This window comes from Botrytis fragariae, assembly GCF_013461495.1.
Source record: "Botrytis fragariae strain BVB16 chromosome Unknown tig00000101, whole genome shotgun sequence".
In the NCBI taxonomy this organism is placed as follows: domain Eukaryota; kingdom Fungi; phylum Ascomycota; class Leotiomycetes; order Helotiales; family Sclerotiniaceae; genus Botrytis; species Botrytis fragariae.
Window position 1 is genome coordinate 1221153 of NW_023500996.1, and position 17012 is coordinate 1238164.

Here is a 17012-nt window from a genome sequence, read left to right on the forward strand (position 1 = left end):
AGGACACTCCAGGCCTATCTCTATCTCATATCAAGCCTCTAAGCAACAGAAAGCGGATCTTTTCCGTTATCAAGCCCATACAAGGACTGTAATTTTGAACTGCCATGTTGAACTAGTCCGGAAAAGCTTAATAAGATTGAATGCCGACGTTGAGACGAGAATGAAACGTCTGCCATGTAGAATCCTCACAGCATAACAGCGCTAGTGGATCCCATTACTTGGGACAATCGGTCATGGGGTGATAGGTATTAGCGATACCGGGTATTTGAGAGAGATACCCATGCCCGCGTTTCGATGATAACCGAGATAGCCGTGATAGACGGATGGATATTTGTATCTACCAATCATGTGTGGGACGAAATGGAGCGTGCAATCGGAAGAGTTGTATTTATGTAATGTATATCATTTCCAAGCCGGGTAAGTGATGGCGATGTTGGCACATAACCGATAGTCTGAAAAGTTTACCAATGACTTCGTACCACGCTTTGTAACTATATTAGTTTGCTTTCCCTCTCAGCTGCTTTATATTTCACATCTTTCTTCATATTCTTTATTCAGGTTGCATAGTAAGTTTGTACTCCTCATTTTATGTATTGTATCAATTTTCTGTCAACCAGAATTCAATATCATCATCACCATAGCACGAACCACACAAAAAACCCCGCACCATGGCCCCTCCAACCCCAAGACCTCACCCCCTCACCCAACTCTCCCTCCCCGAATCCGACATAGCCCGCGACACCATCTTGGCTGCCCACAAACCAGCCCTCATATCCTTCCGCACCATTGCGCTCGAAGAACCTCTCAAAGCCGAGCTCCAAAAATTTCTAGAAATAGAACATGCCGGCGCTTTAGATGCTTCAACTCCTTACCCCAAGAGACTCGCAAGAGTAACTTATGATGTTGTTGGAAGTAGTAAAATCCCCCAATATCACGAGAGTCTTGTGGATGTGGAGGAGAGAGTCGAGGTGGACAGAGAGGTGGTTAATGAAATGCATCATGCTATGTTGACTTTGTAAGTTACATTCCTCATTTCCATCCATTTGCAACACAGCTAATGTCATTTCAAAGAGGAGAATTCGACGAGCTAGTCAAAGCCGTCTGGGCATCTCCCGTTTTCAAAGAAGAACTCGCACAACTGAGCATCCCAGAAGGATTCGAAGTTGTCGTCGAGCCGTGGCCATATGGAGGAAGTATCGCGGAGGAAAATCCTCGATACTTCCAAGGTCTCTGTTTTGCCCAAGACACGCGTAATAAAAACCCAGATTCAAATTTCTATGGATACCCTCTTCCTTTGATTCCAGTCATGGATTATTCTACAAAGGAGATTGTCAGAATTGATAAACTCGCTACGGGGGGTATTGAAGATGGGTTTGAAGTGGGCACGCATGACAAGGAGATTTTGAAACATTGCAAGCCGGCGGAATATGTACCGGAGTTATTGGAGAATGGAACGAGAAAGGATATGAAACCTATTAATGTGGTGCAACCCGAAGGAGCGAGTTTTACTGTTGGAGAAGATGATAGTTTGGTGGAGTGGCAGAAGTGGAGATTCAGAGTGGGGTTCAATCACAGAGAGGGAGCTACCATTCATGATGTGCATTATGATGGTAGAAGTGTTTTGTATAGGTTGGGTGTTTCTGAGATGGTAAGTTTGATTGGTTTCTAGATTGTGTTGAGATATGATGCTAATGATTCTATAAATAGACCGTTCCATACGCAGATGCTCGATCTCCGTATTTCCGCAAGCAAGCCTTCGATTTCGGAGATGGTGGTGCAGGAAACTGTGCCAACAACCTCGAACTAGGATGCGATTGTCTGGGTGTCATCAAGGTTCGTATTTCCTTCAGTTCCTCATCTCGATCAATTCACAATATCTAACAATCTCAGTACTTCGACGGCACCAAAACCGAAAGTAACGGCACCGTCTCCACAAGCCCCAACGTCATCTGTCTCCACGAACAAGATGCCGGCATCGGCTGGAAACACACAAACTGGCGTACTAACCGTGCAGTCGTCACTCGTCACCGCGAACTAGTCGTTCAATTCATCATCACCCTCGCCAATTACGAATACATCTTTGCATACAAATTTGATCTCGCAGGTGGTATTACTGTCGAGACACGTGCTACGGGTATTGTTTCCGTCGTCTCGATTGATGCCGGTAAGAAGAAGAGTGAATACGGAAATGTTGTGGCTCCTGGTGTTTTGGCACAGAACCATCAACACATCTTCTGTGTGCGTATTGATCCCGCTATCGATGGACCAGCCAATTCAGTCATGATTGAGGAGTCTCATGCCGTGGCTGATAAGAAGAGAAATCCTTATGGCAATTTCTATGAAGTTATTTCCAAACAAGTAGAAAAAGCTTCGTGGCTGGATGCTAAACCAATGAACAACATGGTTGTCAAGATGGTCAACCCAGGGAAGCAAAATCCAATCAGTGGAAAGAATGTAGGATACAAATTCATACCCGCGGCGACGCAAATGTTGCTTGCGCAAGATGAGAGTATACAAGCTCAGCGGGCGAGATTTGCTCAACATCACGTGTGGGTTACGAAATACAAGGATGGCGAATTATATGCTGGTGGTAGATACACGCTTCAGAGTCGCAAGGAAATTGACGGAGTTGGCGATGCAGTCGCGAGAGGAGAGACCCTAGCAAAGGATGGTGAAGATGTGGTTGTTTGGAATTGTTTCGGATTAACACATAACCCAAGAGTGGAGGATTGGCCGGTCATGCCAGTGGAGATCCATGAGTTGAAGATCAAACCAGCAGATTTCTTTGAGGCCAACCCATCGATCGATGTTCCTAGTTCGAGGAACATGTCGTCCAAATTGGTCGGAGAGGGAAGTGCGAAGAAAGAGGATGAGAGTTGCTGTAAAGCGAATGGATTCAAGTCGTGACTAGGAGGAAGTTTGAAATAAGTAAATAGATAAGTAGCGTTTGTACAAATAGCATTGCGAATAAGAATTTTTGCATCTCGTAATCTCTAGAAGAATATGATAAATCCAAACATGTATGTGGAATTTTGCAAATACGCCACAATATATGAAGGTTTGTGGTCACCTCGTGCATCCTCAGAGCGCGAGATACTACGCAGCATTGCATCGTAAAAGCTAGTGCCTTGTGGAGCATTAGGTAGTGTAGATACCTTTTGGGTTATTTTGTGCTTATATTACAGCACACTGCCTAAGTCTGGAAAGTGGAGTCGAGGCGTAACAAGGGTGTGAGATCATCTTCGAAGGTTGAAGCATTTTGAGCGCGGAAAACAGCCGCACTCCACTTGGAAGAGTAAAGCAATTCACTAGATATTCAGAAAGCCAAAGAAGGATAGATGTAAGTTTTAATTTTATGGTTTGCGATATTATGTAGCCGGGATCCTTGGTCTTTTATCACGGCTCACCTCTGGCGCTGTTCGTGATGTATAGTTACGGTCTCGCTATTGGTCGCCAATCCCTTATTCTCAGTCATGTCAAAAGCAAAGCCTGCGAACTTTGCCAATGGCGTTGTGGGTGAATTAAATGGAGAATTGGCTTCATGTTGATACCCAGATATTTCCCATGGTTTTCTTGGTAAAAACAAGGGACCAGATTGCTTCGACGCCTGAGACAACCACAGGGATGTGTATCAAAAGACATCGTCAACTCACGCTCAACCGATAGAAACAGTGAACGACTTTGGCCATCCACTAACAAAACCAGACTGATCAGTCTCCATACCGGATGAAACATCATCATATGGAAAAGCATATCCCCGGCCATGGTGATTTGCTTCATGAACAAGTCGAGCATAGTGATTGGAGACCTTGTGTCGATAAAACTCTGATACTCTTTCCTTGTGTGGCTGATGATTGTTGCTTAACAATGTCGATCGATTGAGTGCCGCACTAATACGAGCTGTGAGAGGTCCTGTCGGCCCGGCATTGTTGGAAAATGGACCAGAACTACAACTAAAGATATCTGCAGTAGATGGCTTCGAGAAAGTCGCTAGGCCAGGAAATGTTAATTGCCCGTTACCTACACGACCCTCTACCTTTCCCCATTCAGCTTGGGTGTCGACAATTAACGGTGTGTGTGTGTATTTATCCCACACTTCATTGACATAAGATTCATAATAGCCATCAAAACCCGGTTCATGATTGGGGCTTAATACTCGAAGTTTTCGTCCACCACTTTCTACAACCAATTTGTCCCACCCTGCGCCGTCAATTTGACTTTGTGTTCTTAGGCCTTCACAGATAGTCTCTAGACCATCTGCTTTCAGACCATGAATTTCTTGTGGCCTACCATTTTCAGGTATAAGCTTCATAGAAATTGGCAAGCTAACAAAGTCGACATAACTATTGCAAAATTAGCAATCTTGTAGAGTACTGGGCGATGGACAGAATTACCTTATATTGGCATAAATTTGAGTTTGATTGAATGTAAACTCGCAAAATGCCCAGTTGGTATTGATATTATGATCAGAAGGATTGGTGACAGATGGCTCAACCAATGCCGGTCCTGGGTTGACAAAAAACTCCAATTTCTTCCCTATTGAGAACCAGATCCTTCCTCCAGCAAGAAGAGGAATTGTGGCAACAGTGGTACTACCTTGTTTCCCCAATTTAATAGCACAATCTGCTGAAAGTGGATGCACGGTGTGGGGTGGGGAGTCAGGGTAATATGGTGTCTTTCCATCGGCTCTCAGTAGAAAGACACGGTTGTTATTGTTTAATGCTAACCCCGTGATATAAGCATAAACTTCATCCGAAGGGTAACGATTTTGTAGTTGAATATCTAGAGTTTGAGGCATGATAGGAGATATGAAGATAAAGCAATAGTAAACGTGTGGCAGAAGTTTTGTGTTGACGGGTTAGTGAAGTTTGTATATGAGATATGGAAAGAAATACAGAGAGTGCAATCTGAGAACTGTGGGGTAGCGAAATCGAGCATTTAACATGAAAATGCCCAATGACGTATGTAACAGCCGACTTTCATGGATTCAACGTCTTTTGAACAATCAGAATGCAAGAGATAGGGGAGATATTAGACTCAGCCCCGTCATGGTGGCGCCTTATGAGTTATCGAAGCTTGGTCCGATCTTGCCATGGCACAAGTTTTAGAAGAGATGCTGATGTGTAGACGAAACCACGAGGTGCAGATTCATGCCATGATCATTTGTTAAGCCGTTCATAGTGATTGGCTTTGCGACTTGGTGTGGTGAGAGGGAAGTAAATGAAGTGAAGGAAGAAGGAAGGAAGGTTTAGAGAGGGGTTTCGTTTAAAATGTTCACCAGGTCCAAAAAGATATCTAGAATCTAACTCTAGTTGAGGTAGGGAATTTGGTTAATGACGCTCCGCTGGACCACTGCTGTGGAGGCTTTTCCGCTTCGCTCTCGAAGATTAATTTGAATGCCTTGGTTGTTGAACGGATAGACAATAAGTAGATAAAGAAAGGGGGGGGGGGGGGGTTTGTTTAAATATATCCTAAACAGATACATGCAGTATACCGTACAATAATTGAAATAATTGAAATGTTAAAAAAACTAAAACGTGAATAGATGACTAAAGTGGTATCATGTGACCATAGCATGCTACTATGTCTAGACGAGCGGTGATGACTAATAGTTGCACACTAGCCGTGCACACAAAACCCACCCATCATCTTTATGGTTTTCCACCTTTTTATATTCCCGAAAAACGGCAACCATCAAACATCATCAACGCAATCAACAACAGCTGCACAATCCAAAAAAAAGCACAGATAAACCCCTCGAGTATCAAACCTTGTTACCTTGTCATCTATTTTTATATAGGTGACGGTCTGGGAACAACAGCCAAAATGGTATATGATTGGGATAACAAACAGGAAATATGCTATAGTATGTATATTGAAGAGAAAAAGTCATTGGAAGAGATTATGGAATACTTGAAAGAAAACATGTCATTTAATCCCTCGTAAGTTTATATCTTATCAAGCTTCACATGGCACTGCGCTACGAGCCATAATCATAGCTGTAGTAAATTATGGCATCCATAGCATCATATCATGCATCATATATCGATATACCCACCCGTACCACTCGCTTTGACAATCATCACGATTGGCCTTCACTGACATTTTTTATAAGTAAACGCGCATTTCAAACCCAATTCAAAAAATGGGGTTTTCCTTCGAAACAGAATCCTGCACACAAGAACGAACCACTGGTTCAACGCATCAAAGAACTATGGGACATCAATACATCACAGCGCGATATGGTTACCATTCTCGAACGAGAGGGTTGGGATATCAAGGAACGTGAACTTATGCGCGTCAGAAACAAGAATCGCTGGCTATTACGAGTACCTAATGGGAATAAATCAAAGAAACAAACGGATCAGGATGTGGAAAGTCAACTACAACAGGCATTTTACAATAACGGAGCAATGCTAGAGGGAGAGCAACAGATGGATGGGTCGATGGAAGGGCATATGGAAGGGTTACCGCCAGCTTCATCCATGTCCAAGGAAGATTCCAGGGCTGAATCCCCGCCACTTAGTCCTGAAGTCATGCAAAAGAGAAAAGAGCGTCTATCCAAGTTAGCGGCCGAATCCGATGAAAAATGGAATACTCGCAAGCGTCGTCGTCGAACTCGTGGCTGGGCTGGTCTCCCAGCAGATCCTCCAGGGCCTCCCCGATTTCCTTCCGAAACCACCATCGATGAAAGCAAAAATTTCTTGAGACTTGATAATCTTTTGTATCGTGATATAAGAGCTAGATTTCAACGCATATGTGAAGAAGCAGGTATCATAAAGAAGACACTCGCTGGACCCGAGCGCTGGGAAGCTGCAAAGGATAGCCTCATACAAGAGAGTGAACATTTACAATCAGTTTTCTGGAATACACAAGAAAATTTGGATGCAAGAAAGCTGGCTCTCGATGTTGTTTGCGGGGACGTGACAAAACGAATGCGAACATTGGAGCGTCGTATGACCATTGCTGAAGCCAAGAATGCATTGGGAGTAAATCCAGAACAGTCTAGGGAACTTCGTAATTCTTTCTATCAGATATTGAAAGCTGATCATTTCACCAGTAAGCTTGAAGCTGGAGAAGAACACTGGCAGGAGCTTAAAACATCCTGGATCAATGGCTCAGAGCTATTACTAAATCTACTGGCTGGGGGAGACGCTGATCCTCAGCATGCGCAAAGAGTTAAGGCAATGGAGGTTTTATGTCGAGATGTTATGAAGCGTCTTCGGGATGACCAGACTAAACGTGATCCTACCAGGAAGAAGAGAAAGTTCGAGAATACTTTCCAGCCTGATCAAGCTATGGACCAATTCCACCACAACCAAGAGGAAACCCCAGATTTCCAACAAGACCCACAGGAAGCTCTCATTCAAACAGCAGCGCATGCTCATGCCCACTCGCAGAACCAAATTCAGTCACATATGCAAATACCAGAATCACACATGCATACACAAGCTCGTCAGGCCCACGCTCAAGCTCAAGCTCATGCTCAAGCCCATGCTCAAGCCCAAGCTCACCAACAAGCTCAGGCTCAGGCTCATGCTCAAGCCCAAGTTCATCAACAAGTCCAGGCTCACGCCCAATCTCAACCTCAAGCTCATACGCCTGTTATGGTTAGCCATGGTAATATGCAGAATCACACTGATATGCATATTGATCCATCTCAGATTGATCCATCCTTACTTAACGCAGCTTCCAATGATCCAAATTTAATGGTTCGTGGGATGCAAACCCAATTTGCGGACCCCCAATATACAGATCAACAATTTGTCAATCAATCTGCACAAGCATTCCCATCTGTAACTCCTCCGTCTCTACCAGTTTACATTCGGTTGCACCCAGAATCAGATATAACCGCCCCCAATCCGTTATGGATCGCGATGCTGAACGGTACCTCTCTGGAAGAACTACATCGGGTAGCTACAAGCAAATTCCCAAATACATTGGTGGGCCGTGTCGCCGGATCTATGGGGGGGTCATCTGAGCAAGAAGTGACCATACCCATTGACAATGACAGTGAAATGGAGGCTTATTTGGGCACTTGTGTGAAGCCACACTTTATTGTTGAGTTGGTAACTGCATGGAAGAATGCCTAGACGATTATTGAGGGGCAGTTTATTGACTGGGATTACAGCGGTGTTCGGGCGGGATGGGAATGGTGGAGTTTACGGTGGCCTGCTTACTCTCCTATAGGAAGAGGGCTGGGGCGTTTCAAACTGGTGATGAAAGCATGCGATGTTGTATGCAATCCTTCAGTTTCATCTCCTTAAATGAGGACAGAGGGTGGAAGGCTAATGACCTAGACCTAGGCATGCACTCTTTGCTCTATAGTTGATACTGTATCATTTCCCTTCAACTGTTTATATTCTCAATCAAACCAAGCGTTTTAATAAAGATAATAATTATAAATCATAATTCAGAAACTTTATCAAGATAATGATCAAAACGCACTATTCCCCGTCCGTATCTAATCAACAGATAATTAAGCACCATGACTGGACTGACAGACTGAGCAATTGATGCAATGGATTACGTGCTGAAAATGTGTGGGGAAGCGAAGCCTTCTGTTAAAGCTTGGATAGCTTTTGGATCCTCAGATAGATAAATTATTTCCGAGCCTTGCGAGATAAGAAGTATTTATACTACCACCACCGCGCAAACCCAAAAACCCAAAACAAAACCTGTTTCTGCTGATCTGCGAATTCGATGCTAAGTCCCTCGACTTCAATCGATATTTGATTTATGTCGTTCCCTAGAAGGGTCCCTTCATCGGCCCTGCTGTCAAGCTTGCGCACATCCTCATCTCGATCCCAACTTTGTCTGCGATCCCCCGCAAGCAAATTAAGATATGCCTCCACAGAGCAAAACTTAGGGGAGGGTCGTTCATTCAAAGGGCAACTTTACGAAAGCACCCAGGCGCGGTTGATTAAAGAACGCGCAGAAAGGCAACAGTACTCTAAGAATCGAAATGAAAGTGCTGGAGGAAAGAATTCGGCTTTGACATTCGGTGCGCAGATATTTTTTAGGTTTTGATAGCATATTGGACACTGCTGATAAATCGACTATACAGTTATCATATCGGTGGCTATAGGAGGATATTATTTCGGTTCCTATAGGAATCCCGGTGCACCTACGTCTTCCACTACCCCTCTTTCAACCACAAAACCTCTCCGACATAATACAGGCCGTTCAAATCTCGAATCTGCGTGGGCGGATTTTGTCGAGATAGTGGGCAAAGAAAATGTTTCTACCATCGATTCAGATCTGGAGAGCCATTCGGGCAGTGAATGGTCATCTCATTTGAGAAAGCCTAGTGAAATACCATTTATGGTGGTTTCCCCTTCATCAACAGAACAAGTTAGCGAGATTATGAAAATTTGCCATCGAAGGAAGATACCCGTTACTGCATATAGTGGCGGCACAAGCTTGGAAGGCCATTATGCTCCTACACGAGGTGGCATTTGCATAGATTTTGGAAGGATGAACAAGATTCTAAAGCTACATAAAGATGACATGGATGTGATTGTTCAACCAGCTGTTGGCTGGGAACTCCTCAACGAAGAATTGGCGAAGGATAATCTATTCTTCCCTCCGGATCCAGGTCCAGGCGCCATGATAGGAGGAATGGTAGGAACTGGATGCAGTGGGACAAATGCATATAGATACGGTACCATGAGGGAATGGGTCATGAATTTGACTGTTGTCTTAGCTGACGGAACAATCATCAAAACAAGACAGAGACCTAGAAAAAGTAGTGCTGGATATGATTTGACCAAGATGTTTATTGGAAGTGAAGGAACACTAGGATTAGTTACTGAGGCTACATTGAAGGTCACTACGAAGCCAAATACTACCAGCGTGGCAGTATGCAGTTTTGAAAGTATCAAACAAGCAGCGGATTGTGTTGGAAAGGTTGTCACCGAAGGCGTACCGATTGCCGCCATCGAAATCTTGGATGATAATCAAATGCTGAGCATTAACAAATCCGGCATGACGACCAAATCATGGCTCGAAGCCCCCACACTTTTCTTCAAATTCGCAGGGACTCCTAATGCTGTCAAAGAGCAGATCAGTATTGTTCAAAAGTTAGCAAAGGCAACGGGAAGCAAAACTTTTGAATTTGCGAAGAATGCAGAAGAACAAGTTGAGTTGTGGAGTGCAAGAAAAGAAGCTTTATGGTCTGTCATGGCGATGCGGGAAAAAGATGGTGATCATGTATGGACTTCAGATGTTGCTGTACCAATGAGTCGATTGCCGGAAATCATTGAAGAGACGAAAGCGGATTTGGCCAAGAGTGGATTGTTTGCTTCTATTGTGGGGCACGTTGGAGATGGTAACTTTCACAGTGAGTATTCTTAAGATTACAGCTTGTCTCAAACATACTAACATGTACAGCTATTGTTCTTTACAATGATACCCAAAGACAAATCGCAGAAGAAGTAATGCATCGAATGGTCAAGAGAGCTGTGGAAATGGAGGGTACTGTGACTGGTGAGCATGGAGTAGGACTTATCAAGAGAGATTACCTGAACCATGAATTGGGCGAGAGCACAGTTGATGCTATGAGAAGGGTATGTGCCAAATTATCTTGTCCTTCAGTTGTATTACATTTACTAACACTTTATAGCTGAAATTTGCATTCGATCCCTTGTGCTTATTGAATCCAGACAAGGTTGTGAGAGTAGAGAAGCCTAAGCCAGGAGAAGTTTCAGAATGGTAGTTTACATTGAAGATACCAATAAAACAGTTTGAAGAATGTACAAATCTGCATGCCACAGTTATGGTAAAGAAATCAATCATCTTGTGAAGATATACGTATAGAAATCTAGTAATTGAGTCAACTAGATAAGATAAACATTGTAATTGTAAGACATTGAATAACAATCCGCAAACATACAACCTCAACCATACATTCCAACCCAATCCAATGGTTACCCACTTGAGGAATCTAATGCTATCCAAAATTGGATTTATTTCACGTGACATTGTACCCATGCTCCTCCTCGCCCTCCACTTACCCTCCACTTTCCCCTCGTTTTGATTTACCTTTCCTTCCACCACGACAAACTATTTGCAATGGTCGAAACAAATCAAGAACCCCGCAAATGGGTTGGTTATCCTTCTCCAAAAGAAGGTCCTAATATACCATTTATAAGAACGGATGACAAGAATCCTGCATTCCGAGGATGGCTTTTGGTGGTAGTTGGATGGCTGTATGTATTGTTCCCAGCCCAGTCAGAGCTGTATCCCACTAACGTCCCAAAGTGTTTCCAAAATTGGGTTCATTCAAGGTCCCTTGTGGAACAATGCGAAAATGAATGCGTTGAGAAATATTAAGGGTTTGGATGAGTACTTTGAAAGATGGGATGTGAGTTGGAGTATTTCATCTGATACGGTGGATGGAGATTAACAATGCACAAACAGCCTACAGTAATTCCACTCGCGATTGATTCACCATCTAATGCAGCATTGGATGATTCCGATATCAGGTCCGTTCCTGTCGTCCCAGAAGACTCGGCTGAACGATATCGTTCGGTGGCTGAATACCACACCCTTTATCGCACCGGAAAATTAACCCCACTAGCCGTCGCGGAATCGCTTCTTCCCCTGATCAGGAGAGACATTAGTCCGCCAGGAGCTTATTCCGTTGCATTTACTGAGAGTAATGTTAAAGAAATCCTAGAAGCTGCTAAAGCATCAACTCTGCGATACCAGCAAGGCAATCCTTTGAGTATTCTCGATGGCGTTCCCACTGGTATCAAAGACGACAGTGATGTTGCGGGATATAGAAGTCATGGAGGAAGAAGAAAGAATGATTCATTGTTTATTGCTGCGAAGGAGTCTACTTGGATCGTTCAACAATGGCAAAATTCTGGTGCTCTTATCATGGGGAAACTAAATATGCATGAGCTTGGTTCCGATACTACTAATAACAACCCAAATTGGGGCACTCCAAAGAATCCGCACAATTACCATTATTACCCCGGCGGTTCTTCCGGGGGTCCTGCTTATGCAGTTTCTTCTGGGCTAATTCCTTTTGCTCTTGGTTCAGATGGTGGCGGAAGTATCCGCATTCCATCATCATTCTGTGGTCTCTATGGATTAAAGCCTTCACATTCACGAGTTGAGAACACTGGAAGCACGGTTACTGTTAATGGTCCTCTTGCATCAACTATGGCTGATCTCGAAGTGGCATATCGAATTATGGCAAAGCCTAATCCATCTGACCCGGTTGCCGCGCTATTTAGTCCTCCAGAATCCCTTCGAACTGCACGTCCAAAAGTCATCGGAATCTATAAAGATTGGTTCGACCGAGCTGAACCATCTGTTCATGATCTATGTACCAGATTTGTGGATCACTGTGAAAAGTCTCTTGGCTATACTGTTGTTCCAATCACAATTCCGTACTGTCCTGAGGGTCAACTTGCCCACGCTATGACTATTCTCACAAATATGGCCTCACGTGCAAAGAAATTTCCATTTTCGGCCTCAAATTGGCTCAAGGATGCGACTCCCTCAAACAAGATACTTCTCACAATGGGTGCATATACTCCAGCTCGGGACTATCTCCTCGCCCAACAACTTCGCAACCTGCTCATGCAGCATCTGTCTTTCCTTTTCAAGAAATACCCCGGTCTCATCATCGTTACTCCTACTACACCAATACCAGGCTGGGAAATAGAACACGAGGGAGACTTGCAACATGGAGCATTCGATCCAAATAAAAGTCTTAGGAATATGGAATACGTATGGTTGGCTAATTTCACGGGTGTTCCGGGCATCAATTGTCCAGTTGGTTATGTGGATCCGAAAAAAGGAGAAGGTAAAATCCCAGTAGGGATAATGGGGAGTTCGGAGTGGGGAGGAGAGGATCTTTTGATCGAATTTGGGAAGGAGGCTGAAGCTTGGCTGGGAAGGGAAAATGAAGGAGGTGGAAGGAAATTGCCAAGGGGCTGGGTGGATGTTGTGAAGGCGGCAAAGGAGAAGGTGGATGGGAAAGTGGTTGAGCAAAATTAATGAGCAGGGGTCAGAAGGGTGAATCTAATGATTATAAGCTTCCCTGTCTCAAGGTTAGGTTCGGGTTCAGCTATTTCTTCTACTTTCAGACCAAATGCTGGTGTTCAACGTTCATCCGAGCATCAGAGCATATATACCTAATCATCAAAAGCATGTCATATCAAACCCAGCACACGGCTAAAATATCTATCAATCCTGAGTATTGGCCTTCTCTATTTTGTCACTCATATTCGTATCCGTTTCAAGCGAAACTGAGTGAAGTCGAGTCTTTTTCAAGGTAAGATACACAATGTAGGCAGAATTGCATCGCCTCAGGTCAATTCTGCTGATTATAATAGCCAGGAAGCTTCGAATATGCTGCCACAGCACGCCGTTTAACGCACTAGGTGTATGCGCGTTTCAGATAGTTAGCATTCTATTCCAACTTCAAAACAGCTATCGAAGTTATAATTGCTATTTAACTAATGTGGTCCTCGCGATGTATTGGCCGCAATTCTCTCGGTAAAATCATCTGGTTATCGTGGTGGAATATCAGCTTATTGGGTACAATCTCAATCCGTGAACTTGTGATTAGTCGCTTGTGGGTGTCATGGAGGTAGTAGAGAAATACGGATACATCAAGTATTTGCAGTGATTTTACTCTAATACTTCTTGTGCTCGGATCTACCACTGCGTTTGGGTCATTTGGTTTTCATATTTTGCTTGCGTTGTTTAGTACTTAAAATCGGGAGAGGAATGCTCAGCGAGTACAAGCATGATAGGCTAGACTCTCCGTCTTTTTTCAACTCTCCAAATTCTCCTCTCTCGCTAGGACTGGCTTAAAGTTTTCCGTGTTCAGTAACCATCTCATGATTTTGAATGGAGATTATATCGAGCTAGATGTTGAGTCAACATCATAAGGCGTTGGTAGAACTTCCGGTCCTCAAATTATTCTTGACGCTGAAACATTTGCGTTTGCCGCACGAAGATTGATATCTGGAGACGAGTATTTGACACTTTTGCGAAAGTATGGAAGGAAGTTGTCTCAAGAATAACTCTTGTCTCCGCGATTGATAGATCAGTATTACCTCTATGATTTTAACAGAACTTTTTCTGTTTTCACAGATACCCCAGACCAATTCCAAAAATACAGATCTAGCAATAGCAACACGACTAGCAGAGCCAGATCATCTAAAAACTTGCATAATTGAATCCGGAGGCTTCTACAAATAGAATGCTGGAAACAAAAGAATGATGTACCAGTTGTACCGCCTCCAACTACCACTTAGTCATACTCTTGATTGGTGGATGATCTTGCATGATAATTGGTCGATGCAGTTTCAACAAGATTCTCCTGTACAAAAATCAAGAATGAAGCAATTTGTTAATCATTTTCACAAACCTGAAATGCCCAAATGGAAAAACACCAAATGCTAAGGAAAAGTTACATTGCCTGTAGTTACAAAGTTGCAGCTAGAATTGACTTGAATGCTGATTTGGTGAACTGAAGTGAGGTTGTTTACTGATCAATCGGAAATGAGCTAGTTGGTCAGCAGAATGTCGAGCAAGGAATTCCTTATTTGGTCCATTTGGCTTCGATGAGATTTGATTGGTGGGGTGGCATTCGGATTGGGAAATTGCATTGCACATGGGAAGCCGCAGGTTTTGGGGCTTATTTCTCCACTTCGGTTTTTTGGACCACCCAATCGTTCTTTCTTTCCTTGTTAAACTTATCGCATTGCCTGTTATTGCGTTTGACAAAGTTGTCAAATGTTCATCAGCCGTAAATTTCGAGGAATTAATACACCGATGCCAAATGAAGGGACGACCAACAACTTCAGAGAGCATCTATGGACAAAAATAGTGAGCTTCATTGTGTCCAATCGAAGCTGCACATTTCATTTGAGCAACTGAAGACAATAATCTAAGTCAAATTCTGAGGATGATTTTGTGCTAACAGATGTCCATTTTTTACCTGATGCCGAGCCTTGGACTACGTATATTGAAAATCATGTGTCATGGCAAGTGCTGAAGGCATACTTCTGGCGGAATGGCAGTGCATGCTGTACCTTTGTTATCACTCCTATACGGACGCATTGTAAGGCTTGTGTGGACTCAATAAGTTCAAAGATCATTCGAGTGGATGAAATTCGGGCACAAAAACGCTGAATCAGGCTTTTTGAAGCCTAGATATGTTGTGTATGCCTCTCGTACAATTTTCTTGCAGCTCTGTGGCTGTTGTGTTTGCTTCGCCCTCTGTTATAACATTTAGTGACCATTTCGCCCGTTTGAATGTCCGCCTATGTTGAGCCTTATCATAACACATTCCCTCGCAGTTTCAGTACCCATAACAAAGCAGAATATTGCACACTGAGCCTGAAATTCAAGATTTAGGTTTGGATTCTATTCACATGATGGACCCGCTATCAGTGAGCGCCAGCATCTCTGGATTGGTATCCATTCTCGACCTCATAGCTGGGAAGAGTTACAAGTATGTCAAAGAAGTCAGAGGATCTACCCATAAAGTCAGAAAACTCGTCAACGAAATGACTGATCTATACGGTATTCTAAATCAATTACGCCTAGTAGTTTCGCGTTTTGACGACGAGTCAATCTCTTCCACCATTCAACTCCATCACATAGATGCTTGCCGAACACTAATTGACAGGATCAAAGAGAGATTGGATAAAGCTGATCGCGGCAATATCAGCAATCAAAATTCGGCGATTGGCCGGGAAATTTCAAATTTAGGTCGAGCTCTAGCTGAAATTTTAACTTGAAACTGATGAGAAACGTCTTGCTTTCTAGGTTTAGCATTCTTTTATTGCGACCAAAAGGATACAAAGACACAGGATCCTCTGAACATCTTGGGTTCTCTGGTTAGGCAACTTGTGTTAGCCACGGTACCAGTACCATGTGCTTCCACATAAATCACATCTTGCGGCCGCAAACCAACGTCGGCATAAGTTTCTTGAATTAGGCTAGCTTGGGTAATACAATTTGGATGATCCCTGAAGCGGTATATCCATCTTGGTTTATTGCAGAATTAAGAACGATAGACTGGGTTGGATCGCGGTCCCTCAGAGCATCGCTCAAACACTTCAGTACGACCACAACGAATCCCTCGCTGCGACCATAGCAATCACCACGATTATCGAAGGGATAAAATCGACCATTAATATTGATCATATACTGATTGCTCATAGAAATATAATGATCGGACATCAATTGCAAGTTGGCCGCAGCAACCACGGTCGCATTGGACTCGTTCTTGCGTAGACTTTGGCATGCTTGATGAAATGCAACGAGCCCTCCTGAACAGCCTGTATCAATTGTCACAGACGTGCTATGCAGATCAAATATATGGGAGATGCGGTTTGCGAGAATGGCCGTTCTCGTACCATGACTCTGATATACGGGTAGATTTAGAATATCCTTAAAAAGATTTCGTTCATAATCCATCCCAAAGCTAGCGGCAAACACCGCGGTGCGCGAGCCTGCACACTCTTCACGTCTCCAACCAGCGCTCTCAAACGCCTCGTACACTAGCTCGAGCAAGATTCGTTGTTGTGGATCCATCGCGGCAGCGACAGGCTGCGAGATGTGGAAAAAAGCATGGTCGAAGTCGCGGACATCGCCATCTATGAAGTATCCTCCTCGGTGTTTATTCTTACCATTGGGGTCATTGAGATCGGGGTGATAAGACGCTATTTCATTGAAACGACCTGCGGGTACAGTTGACCATGCTTCACCTCCATTGGCGAGTAGGTCCCACGGAGAATCAAGGCTGTAAAATTGATATAAAAGATCGATGTAATACTTTACCAAATTGGTGAGCTATACAAGTAAGAATGCGGCACTGTAGGTAATAGAATCCATATGGAGACGAGGGTGCAGAATCACGAGCATGTGAGACTAACGTACCAATGGCACCGGCTCTACCGGCCCCGTTTGTCTTCCAAAACAGACTTCGGGGATTATGTACATCTAAATTCTACCGTTTCTTGGCTTTAAAGAGT

The 17012-nt window shown here is 43.6% G+C and overlaps 6 protein-coding genes across 6 annotated transcripts; 4 read left to right on the plus strand and 2 right to left on the minus strand.

The window, feature by feature from the left end:
• Positions 1–668: 668 nt before the first annotated feature.
• On the plus strand, positions 669–2907 carry Bfra_009026 (putative copper amine protein; the record flags this gene model as incomplete). Its single annotated transcript, XM_037339379.1, has 4 exons — positions 669–1015; positions 1072–1648; positions 1708–1833; positions 1891–2907. 4 exons carry the CDS (start codon positions 669–671, stop codon positions 2905–2907), a joined length of 2067 nt encoding a protein of 688 aa, XP_037190945.1.
• Positions 2908–3655: 748 nt separating this feature from the next.
• Positions 3656–4798, minus strand: Bfra_009027 (putative glucanase b protein; the record flags this gene model as incomplete). Its single annotated transcript, XM_037339380.1, has 2 exons — positions 3656–4343; positions 4395–4798. The coding sequence occupies 2 exons, from the start codon at positions 4796–4798 to the stop codon at positions 3656–3658; spliced, it is 1092 nt and encodes a 363-aa protein (XP_037190946.1).
• A 1028-nt stretch (positions 4799–5826) lies between these two features.
• Positions 5827–8093, plus strand: Bfra_009028 (uncharacterized protein; the record flags this gene model as incomplete). Its single annotated transcript, XM_037339381.1, has 2 exons — positions 5827–5942; positions 6116–8093. The coding sequence occupies 2 exons, from the start codon at positions 5827–5829 to the stop codon at positions 8091–8093; spliced, it is 2094 nt and encodes a 697-aa protein (XP_037190947.1).
• A 646-nt stretch (positions 8094–8739) lies between these two features.
• Bfra_009029 (putative d-lactate dehydrogenase protein) lies at positions 8740–10717 on the plus strand (the record flags this gene model as incomplete). The annotated part of the gene is made up of 4 exons (XM_037339382.1): positions 8740–9004; positions 9068–10342; positions 10393–10568; positions 10625–10717. 4 exons carry the CDS (start codon positions 8740–8742, stop codon positions 10715–10717), a joined length of 1809 nt encoding a protein of 602 aa, XP_037190948.1.
• A 356-nt stretch (positions 10718–11073) lies between these two features.
• On the plus strand, positions 11074–13014 carry Bfra_009030 (putative glutamyl-trna amidotransferase subunit a protein; the record flags this gene model as incomplete). Its single annotated transcript, XM_037339383.1, has 3 exons — positions 11074–11210; positions 11263–11365; positions 11422–13014. The coding sequence occupies 3 exons, from the start codon at positions 11074–11076 to the stop codon at positions 13012–13014; spliced, it is 1833 nt and encodes a 610-aa protein (XP_037190949.1).
• A 2955-nt stretch (positions 13015–15969) lies between these two features.
• On the minus strand, positions 15970–16980 carry Bfra_009031 (putative polyketide synthase protein; the record flags this gene model as incomplete). Its single annotated transcript, XM_037339384.1, has 2 exons — positions 15970–16830; positions 16918–16980. The coding sequence occupies 2 exons, from the start codon at positions 16978–16980 to the stop codon at positions 15970–15972; spliced, it is 924 nt and encodes a 307-aa protein (XP_037190950.1).
• Between the last annotated feature and the right edge of the window lie 32 nt (positions 16981–17012).